General features: G+C 52.2%; 4 protein-coding genes across 4 annotated transcripts; 1 reads left to right on the top strand and 3 right to left on the bottom strand.

Annotated features, from left to right (window-relative positions):
- Positions 1-243: 243 nt before the first annotated feature.
- On the bottom strand, positions 244-942 carry SNOG_14616 (hypothetical protein; the record flags this gene model as incomplete). Its single annotated transcript, XM_001804746.1, has 1 exon — positions 244-942. The coding sequence occupies one exon, from the start codon at positions 940-942 to the stop codon at positions 244-246; it is 699 nt and encodes a 232-aa protein (XP_001804798.1).
- Positions 943-3,044: 2,102 nt separating this feature from the next.
- SNOG_14615 (hypothetical protein) lies at positions 3,045-3,917 on the bottom strand (the record flags this gene model as incomplete). Its single annotated transcript, XM_001804745.1, has 2 exons — positions 3,045-3,847; positions 3,899-3,917. The coding sequence occupies 2 exons, from the start codon at positions 3,915-3,917 to the stop codon at positions 3,045-3,047; spliced, it is 822 nt and encodes a 273-aa protein (XP_001804797.1).
- Positions 3,918-4,830: 913 nt separating this feature from the next.
- On the bottom strand, positions 4,831-7,292 carry SNOG_14614 (hypothetical protein; the record flags this gene model as incomplete). Its single annotated transcript, XM_001804744.1, has 2 exons — positions 4,831-7,127; positions 7,187-7,292. 2 exons carry the CDS (start codon positions 7,290-7,292, stop codon positions 4,831-4,833), a joined length of 2,403 nt encoding a protein of 800 aa, XP_001804796.1.
- A 622-nt stretch (positions 7,293-7,914) lies between these two features.
- Positions 7,915-9,370, top strand: SNOG_14613 (hypothetical protein; the record flags this gene model as incomplete). Its single annotated transcript, XM_001804743.1, has 2 exons — positions 7,915-8,787; positions 9,170-9,370. 2 exons carry the CDS (start codon positions 7,915-7,917, stop codon positions 9,368-9,370), a joined length of 1,074 nt encoding a protein of 357 aa, XP_001804795.1.
- Positions 9,371-9,667: the final 297 nt, after the last annotated feature.

The raw sequence follows: 9,667 nt of genomic DNA, 5'->3' as shown, positions 1-9,667 counted from the left end.
TTTACTAAGCTCTAACTCTAGCAATACTGGGCCTAATTAGGTAATTCTAAAAGTATTAGAAAGTTCTAATCTAGGGCTTTCTAAATATAAAATAAAATCCCCAAAAAGTTCAAAACTCGTAGAGTTATAGAGGAAAGAGTAATGCCAAGAAAAACTGGCCGGCTCGGTGGTCTGGCCGGCTCAGTGGTGGAATACGTTAAGGAAAGTAAGAAAGTACTATAACTCTTTGCTATAATCGCTGTCTTACACAAAGCTAGCGCGATGCTTCTTCGGCATAGACAAATACTCAACCTCATGGCTAACATAGATAGTATTATGCGCAGACGGGAGTATAGCCCTCTGACTGTCGTCATCAGGAATGCTGGTCTCGCTCCTCTGGCCCTTTCCCTTACAGATGGTGGTGAGGACTATGCCACCGCGCTCAACGTCGCATTTGTTGTCAGACTCGAATGCGGATATAGTTTGTACAACAGTGGGGCTATCCTTGTCGCCATCGCTGTCGCTGTCGCCGTGGCGCGCGGTGTAGCGCGAGCTTTCGTCGCATTTGGCATCGCTGTAAGGGGTTTCGGTCTCGGGGGCGTTGTACTGGGCTACGGTCCATGTTGCTTTTGCTTCTTTGTTGTCTCTTTTGAGTGTGCGCGTCATCTGAGCGGATGTTAGTTTGGGATACATAATACCACGGAAGGGAATGCTACGTACATAGTATAAAAGTGCTGCGTTGGCGAAGATGTCGATGCCGCAGGATGTGAGACACAGCCAGCCAGGAGCCTCAATCATGATTAACATGACGAGGTTGGAAATGGTAGCGATGACGGAGCCGAGCGCAGTCCACATGGATTTGATGGCTAGGCTGCGGAGTCTTCGGTTCGAAAACTGGTTGCGCATAAGAGGTACGACGAACATGGCAAGAAGGTAGAAGTTGACGAAGACGTCGAGACCCATAAGTGGAATGAGTGCCCACCACTCCCAGCCAAAAGTGCAAACGCCGTCTTCCCGCAGAGCATAAACGCGGCGCCGTCTCGAGTAATATAAAAACTGCAAGCCAGCATCCCATGATAAAGAAGTTGAAGCGGTAGTGCCATGATTGGAGACGGACGCTCACCACCACGGACGATGAAGGCGCGCTCCATCAAAAAGAGATAGAGACCAAGTTTCGTCGTTGTGTAGAACCAAGTACATAAGAAGAGGCCTGTAGAGCACTCGTGCAAGCTCTGACTGAGTCCGACACCAAGGTTTAAAACACCTCCGACGAAGATGTAGCACCAGCTGGAGAAGAGAGCGATCAAGATGGTTACAACCGAGTAGGGCATATTCCACTGTATCATTCCATGTTAGTATGATGTCATCCCAGAATGTAAAAGGTAGAAGCTCACATGAACGATTCTACTCAATGTTTCCAGGAACGCAAACCGGGAAGCGATCATAACTGTCATCAACGGTAACACAATCAGGTAGCCGACAGCTACAGCGACCTGAGTCTCATGGTTAGGGAACCAGGGAATGTTGGAGTATGTGCCATCTTCGTAACCCATAATGGTGGATCTCTTGTCGGTCAGCACACAAGGCGTTCGAAATTGGTTCAATAGATGAGGTTTTCTCTTTCCCCTGGTTCAACACCTCGTACTTATATATATAAGCCTGAGGAGCCCTCTCCTCGGAAGGATCGTCAGGCTACAGCATCCCAGCCTCATGTTGTTATAGCGGTACTAAAAGAGCGCAAGGTCTGACACCATCGAGAATGCAGGGTACTGATAGCAGAACCTGCTCCAAGGAAGATCGCATACGTTGGAGTAATAAGAGAGCATTGGGGTTGAACTCTGCGACTTCTGAAACGAGCTACATGGTAGATGCTAGCGCGTTGACAGAACCTTACAAGACGAAAGAGCGAACTAGCCCAGCACGTGTGAAAGCTTATCGACAACACTGTGATCTAGAGCCCAATGGCGTAATTTAAGCGTTACTAGTAGAACTTAATCAAGGTATTCTTTTATGCTCAGCCTCGCATCGAAGATTCTTCGAACTTTGTTCAAGATATGGCACCATGATTAAGGTATAGACGTTTCAATCTAAACCTACTTGCGGCACCATCGTCTGTTCTAACCTTTGCTTCTTTTCCTCCATAGCCTTCCGCCGCAGAAAGGTCTTTTTTATCCGAGCTGTTGGGAACGCGCTGCTAAGTAGTGACGAATTAAAACTTTCCCTAGCTTCTTATTAACTCTGCATTATGTTTGCTGTGCCCATTTCACGTCAGTTGCTTCATGCAAATTTGAGTGAACATGCCCTCATTTAAAATTGAGATTCGCTCCATGAACAATATCGCAAAGGGAAACCCAGTCATATGTGTTTGATTAACTCGGTACCAATTCTTCCAGCGGTTTATACGGAGCCTCATGTTGGCTTTTGCAAACAGCACTCTTTTCTACCAGTATTAATGCGTGCGTAGAAGGCACTAGACAGAACTCGCAGCCCAATATGTTGCCTTAAAGCCACGTGTACAGGTGCGCGAGCAACATAGTCTAAGGAATTTCGCTTCTCATCCATTTGAACGTATTCGTTGCGCTCCCGAAATATATTGACTACCTCCTTTATCTGTTCAGTAAGTAGATAGATCTCCGACTTCTGATCGAAGTCTAGGTCCGGCTTTTGTAGCGCGGTTCAGGGCTCACACATCTCGCGATCAGAGGACACCATAGAAGATAAGTGCGGACACGCTAATAATATAAAATAGAATCCGAATTTGTTCCGGAAATTCCGTCATGTCTTAGATTTGGCGAGTTCCATGTCCGCAACACAACGCCTGCTTATTCATCGAAGCTTCTCAGGTCTTTGTATGCTAGTTCTTGATAGACTCTCTTAAGTGATTTTCTAGTACGTATATACGAGAACAGAACAGAACAGAAGGCTAAGAGTAGAATGAGGCAGGCAGCTTGGCTTATAGTATGCGTATAGACTAGATGCCTAGAACGGCTTAAAGAAAGACTTTAGACTACTACAGAGGCTCTATAAGTATGGCAACAGGAAGCCTGCTAGGTGCTCGCGATAGGCTACTTGTGGTAGACAGGCTCACACAGCTTCTTATGGATCGACCAGTGGTGCTTCTGGCACTTGACTGAACAGTACTTCCTATCCTTGCACTTTGCACACATCAACAACTTCTCACCACCTGAGCCTGCGATGACGCCGCAAGTCGCGCACGCATGAGGATTTTGCTGCTTCTCGCGGAGTTCCTTGATGATCGCAGACGTGAAGGAGTTGCCCATGCCCGTGTTGAACAGTCCACCTGGGCTAGGGACATTCATGCCAATGAAGCCTAGTCCGTTAGGCTTTCGGTTGTCGCTATCCGCGTTCGCTGTCTCGACGAGATCCTTTGAGTGGAAGTCGTAGGGCTCGCCGTTCTTGTAACCGTTGGGACCATGGAGGGCCTTCTTCATCTGCTTAAGCGCATCGGGCATGAGGCCCCCTTCGGTGTACACCTTCTTGAGCAGAGAAACATAGGATGCTGGTAGCTGAGAGCCAAGTGTCATCGCACACGCGCCGAGTAGGACGTAGACATAGCAGGGGTCTTGGAGGTAGTGGTCCAATTCTTGCTCCTTGGTGGGTACGGCGAGCATCTTCGCCTCCCTCTCTGCGATCAGGTAGTTGAGGACGCCGGAGTCAAGATGCTTGCGAACCAGATCCGGGTCGGAGCAGCCCTTCCCGTCGATTGTGTAGTAGATCTGGCCGATTTCTTTGTCGTCCTTGCCGGAAGCCTTTGCGAGAGCCTGGGCTTCGTCTTCCATCTGGTTGAGACCAGCATCATGATTGAGTTCGCTGATGATGTCGAAGTCATGATCGGACTGGAAGAGACCTGGTAACAATGTGAGTTTGAAGCACTGGACAGCTTTTCATGCAAGCTTACCATATCCCCAGGCACCCATTTTGTGTATCGGGACGTGATGCGAACGCAGGTCGGTGGTGGGAACCTTGGTATGAGCAAGGCTGTAAGACCAACCGCGCAGTCAGCAGCAAGTTTAGAGTTGGTCGAGTGAACTTTATGTGAGAGAAATTTAAGAGTAAGAGTGCGAGTGAGACTCATGAGACGAACTCGTTCCCTAAACGCGCTCAGATTCTACGTTGGGCAGGTGCGTTGACGCGTGCCCCCGTGACCGTGCCAACCAACGAAAATCATGTATTTCTACGCCTCTCATATACGAACAAGGGTAGCACTAATCGTGTCGATCTCTCAGAGCTTCAAAAGTACAGATTGGTTGTACGAATAAACAGTCCTCTCAAGTTATGTCACTGGTAGGGTATGTACAGTGCCTGCATACGAAATCAATCAAAATCCATTCGTTAGATATTTGCACCATGACATAATGACATACATAAAGTTGAACTCATCTAAGCATGCTAGGATGATTGCTTTGTCAGAAGGATAAATGAACTGCCACCCGTTGCATGTTTGGTTTTACACGAGCGTTCTTTACATATGTAGCGAAACATGATTTTTCCATCAGCTTCGCAGAAAAAACACATATAAACGCATGTAAACAACAGCGACGATGTTGGGAAGACACTTCTGCATGCTTGCTTTCAATCATATTAGGTACATCTACCCTGACCGCTGTGGGAAACGAGTCTGTTGGTATGAATACACCGCCGAAGCTAACATATGAGAAGAAACGTTGTAATCCTCAAATTCGTCATGGCAGGGTGACGAGATACCTCCAAACGCCGATGTATGCCAGTAGTCCAAGGGCCGACGTTCATGCCCGCAAAATCCAAACTACTAATACAACTAACACACTAATGGCAAGAATTGAGAGCGTGGACGATGTGACCATCTGCTCGCTACTGTAGACCAGCCTTGTTCGTCTTGACTGTATGCGCGATGGGATGAAGAATGCCCTGGTTGTCCTCAGTGCCCAACGCCATCCCCTTCGACCAGCCCATTTTCATCATTAAGGCATGTCCTTTGTTTTCTGGGCCCAACTCTGGAGCATTCGCACCAACCTTTTCACCGTCGCGGTAACCGACCTGAGGGCGGGTGCGAGGTCCGGAGCGGAAGATCGCAGCTCGTGACGGTCCACCACCGTTCTTGCCTTGCAAAGGTCCGCGAAGGCGCTTCACGAAGCCTCGATGGGAAATTGCACGGTCGAACTCGGCATCCGTATATGTTCGAGTGCGAGAAGTCCTTGAAAGTACGGTGAAACGATCTTGTCCATCGCCACGTGAGCGCGAAGAGAGTTCGAAGAACTTGGCAGCTTGATGTATGGTGGCACGGCGGTGTGCGTCCATAGGCGGGAGTGACATGCTCTGGCTATCGCCCAGCAAGAATTCGCGGATTTCCTCGACGACGTCTTCCATGGTAACCCCACCAGAGTATTTGACTTTGAGATTGGCACCTTTTCCCTTCCTGCCCAATAGTCCCTGCTGGCGCAGCTCTTCACGTTCTGCCTTCTTCAGACGCTTCTTCATACGATCGGCCTCCCACGCGTTTTGCAACTGCTCGTTCAGGTCTGAGTCGTCCAGTTCGGGTGGCATCTGGCCACGTCGTTCCTTCTTCTTCGCCTTGAGCGATGGTCTCTCGGTATCCATGATGTCGAACCCTCCGTACGGGTCCATGGCAAGAGCATCGGCCATGGCAGTTGCAGAGGGAAAGGTCGGGTCGCGATTGTTGCGTCCTCGTGCCTTTTGCTTCCTGTGTCCCCGACCATGATTGCGGTTAGTCAATACGGTATTGGTATGGCCACTGAAGTAATTATCGCCACCATACAGGAGCAGCTCATCGGACCCGAGACCAAGCTCTTCTTGTTTCTGTAGCACCCTCGCAATCGTCTCGTCGTCGAGCTCTTCTTCGTCTTCGTCTTCTTCCTCCTCTTCGTCATCATCCTTGTCGTCGTCTGTGGATTCGCTGTCACTAAACTCCAACTCCCGCATGAATGCCTCCTCCTCGAACGCACGAACCAACCTTTTCTCGCCTGAACCCTTCAAGAAAGTCCCCGGCAGCCAGTGAGCATCGTCTACAACCGAGCCCTCGTAGACGCATAGATATTGTGGACCACCATTTCGTGTGCGCTTGGACAGTATGCGCACAACAGTGTCCATGACATCGGAAGACGTGCTCAAATTCTCGAGATCTTGAAGCATGTCAGAGTCCCAGCCATCAATACCTTGAGCTTCTTCTCGTTGATCGCGGCCTTGGCTTTCATGCTGACTGCCTGATGCTGACTCCCAGTCGTTGTGGGTTCCCGCATCGAGGTCCATTTCGCGGCGCGCGAAACCAGAGGCAGCCATCATGTCACCCGTGAGCCCGAAATCTTCCATGTTCTGCATGTAGTCATCCATGGCTGCATCTCGCGGATTGACTTGGCCACGCAAGAAGGCCTCCATGTCCGGCCGATCCCCAACGGGCAGCCAGCCGATGTTTGGCTTGCTCCTGTGCTCCCATGGCGTGGTCATACCCTCCCATACGGGTCTGCCGCCTCGCCGCTTGGCAAAAGGATCTTCAACGACGCCATCTGAGTCCGAGGAGTCAGCTGCAACTACGACGGGGTTGGCCTTGGTTCGAATGGTCGCCTCTGCCGAGAATTTTGGGTCCAGTGCAGGAAGTGTGGTCTCGACGGCGGCCGAGGCAGCCGGAAGTTGTGTAGTACGGGTTTGCGGTGTCTCTTGAAGGTCCATGGCTGGAACAGCAACGTGCACAGCTAGTTTAGTTGTTGTAGACGTCGTGGGCGCCGGCGGTAGAATTTTGGAATGGGTCGGCTCTCTTGGTGCTGGCTGGAACGCGTCGAGGGGAGCAGAGTGAAGTTGCGACACTGGTCCACGGCCCTTGAAGACAACCTCATCTGAGCTTGACGACGTGTCCGAGGCGGCAGGCGACGGGCTTCGGATTGCCATGTGCGCCATGGCGTCGGTGTTCTCTTGGGTCGAGGAAGGAGAGGAGGGAGCGGGCGAATCGTTGTCAGATTCAGACACGGCCAGTTCAGCAGGAAGTAGGTCCTTCTTGATGGTGCCTTCCAGATGGCCAGCGCTGACGAACTGTATGGGCATTTGGCGCAGCTTCTTGCCGGTCTCGAAGGCGGCAGTGCGGTGGTTTGACATGCCCGTGTGGCGTGCTTCGTCCATGAGGGAGAATCTGGGTGTTGCTACAGGCTCGGTCAACACGCGGTCTCACGGTGAAGCGGAGGGAAGTGAAGGGGCGTACACTCGTGCGTGGGCCATGGTTGGGACGTGTGGCGTTTGGCGGGCGTTCGCTGCGGGGTGTTCTTCACGGAGCCTTTGCCCTTTCCCTTTCCCTTTTTGCGCGACATGGGGACGCTCGTGTGTATGAATGCGCGAGTGCGAGGAGGCAAGCAACTGTGAGTGCGCGGCGAAGGTGAAGCTCCGAACTTTTGGACATGATGCGCACTCGGGTGGCGTTCGGAGCTAGCTTATCGGCAGGGTACATGTGCGGCTTATCGTCCCGTACCTACCTTTGGCGGCGACCAAGTTGACCTGGAGCTGTCCACGGCGTGGTCACTGGAGGCTCAGACTCAAGCACCTGGGCAAGCAGCTCCACGCTCTGCGCAAACAAAAATTCAGGGCGCGCGCGCTCTTCCCACCCACAGCGGACGCTGCATTTGTGGCGGAAGCGTGGTGCCAGTGACACGGACAGCTGAGCTGAGCCCCTCCCCCGCCATTCCTGAGCTCCCGCCCGCAAGGCAGCATATGACCCTCAGCGTGAGCTCGCCGCAGCTGCCAAACATCACCGCCCTGTCTTGAAAGTCCACAGCTGAGCTCCCACTTGGCCTCCCTATCACTAACAGCACGCGTCTCGCACATCAAAGAGGAGCCCAAGTGCATGGTGCATAGCTGCAAGCAGCCCTCCCGTTCCCTACCCCGGACCTCTCCCTCCGCAGCCGCCTGCATCGCCGCCCTCGACACGCACGCGCAATGAACGACTTTGAGCGCTTTGGCAGAAACGTCGTCCGCACCTTCTACGATCCTCCGCCCTGCAACGAATCCAACGAACCCATCTGGCTACTGGGCCAGCGCTACGACTCCAGACCCCCCCTACCGAAGCCCGCCCCCAGCGACTCAAGTACCACTGCCACGGCCACCGCGCAAGCTGAGCGCAACGAAGACGAAAGCTGGATAAGAACCAGCATAGACGATAAAGAACGCAAAGAGGCTCCAAATGGCGAAGATCCTACCCAGTACGGCAACTGGCCGTCGGCCTTCCTCGATGACTTTGAATCACGCGTGTGGATGACGTACCGGTCAGGCTTCTCGCCTATACAGAAGAGCCAGGACCCAAAGGCAACAAGCGCCATGAGCTTCCGTGTAAGAATGCAGAATCTCGCGTCCCCTGGATTCACATCTGACGCCGGCTTTGGATGCATGATCAGGAGCGGACAGTGCATCCTCGCGAATGCGCTGCAGATTCTGCGCTTAGGACGTGACTGGCGGTGGCAGGAGAACCACGCAGACAAGGACCATGCTGAGATTCTGTCTCTGTTTGCCGACGACCCACAAGCACCCTTTTCCATACACCGCTTCGTTGAACATGGGGCGGCCGTGTGCGGCAAGTACCCCGGTGAATGGTTTGGCCCGTCTGCAGCCGCGCGGTGCATCCAGGACCTAGCGAACAAGCACAGAGAAGCCGGCTTGAAGGTATACGTGTCAGGAGACGGTGCCGACGTATACGAAGACAAACTAAAGCAGGTCGCCGTAGATGAGGACGGTCTGTGGCAGCCTACGCTAATCCTGGTCGGTACTCGGTTGGGAATCGACAAGATCACGCCAGTCTATTGGGAAGCACTGAAGGCAAGTCTGCAGATACCGCAGTCTATTGGTATCGCGGGGTCAGTTTATCCAACATTAATTTCTGCAAGAATAACCAGCTAACAATTATAGTGGCCGGCCTTCCGCATCGCACTACTTCGTGGGCGTCCAAGGCAACAACTTCTACTACCTGGATCCTCATAGCACAAGGCCTCTACTCCCGTTCCACCCACCTTCTTTAGCAGCCGCTACATCCGACACGCCTAATCTTACGGCTTCAACAACATCTGTGTCCTCCACCACGTCGTCGACGACAATTGTTCCTCCTGCGGACTCTATCCCTGCCCCCTCTGACCCCCGACAGTCTCTATACCCCCCGTCAGATCTATCAACGTGTCACACACGGCGAATTAGACGCTTGCAGATTCGCGAAATGGATCCTTCCATGCTCCTTGCTTTCCTTGTCACGTCGGAGGCTGACTACCAGGACTGGAAAGAAGGTGTGCAGGGCGTGCAAGGCAAGTCTGTGGTGCATGTGCAAGACAAAGAACCGCCGCCTAGGGGTCAGGAACGTGAGGGGGCAATTGATGAGGTTGAAAGCTGGGACGAAGACGGCTTGCAATAGACAAACGTGCATCCGTGCTTGCGGGCTGGTTTCGATGGATTGATGCATGCATACTCGGCGTCTTTGGGTAGAGTTTGCTTCTCGAGTGCGCAAATGGTTAGTTACATGCTGTAGACGCAATATTTGTACGGATCGCCCAAGACAATTGAACATGACTCTGTATCTCGTATCCGTTGATGCTGATTCTGCGGGCTCACCGCTATTTGATAGTCCAAGTGCAAGGATACGGAAGCGTTGTTGGCAGCCCGAGATTCTGAATTCGCGCGATACCCGGAACCAATCTTGTCCTATTTCCGC

Source organism: Parastagonospora nodorum, assembly GCF_000146915.1.
Source record: "Parastagonospora nodorum SN15 chromosome Unknown scaffold_32, whole genome shotgun sequence".
NCBI classification, from domain to species: domain Eukaryota; kingdom Fungi; phylum Ascomycota; class Dothideomycetes; order Pleosporales; family Phaeosphaeriaceae; genus Parastagonospora; species Parastagonospora nodorum.
This window is presented reverse-complemented; position numbering and strand designations above follow the sequence as displayed.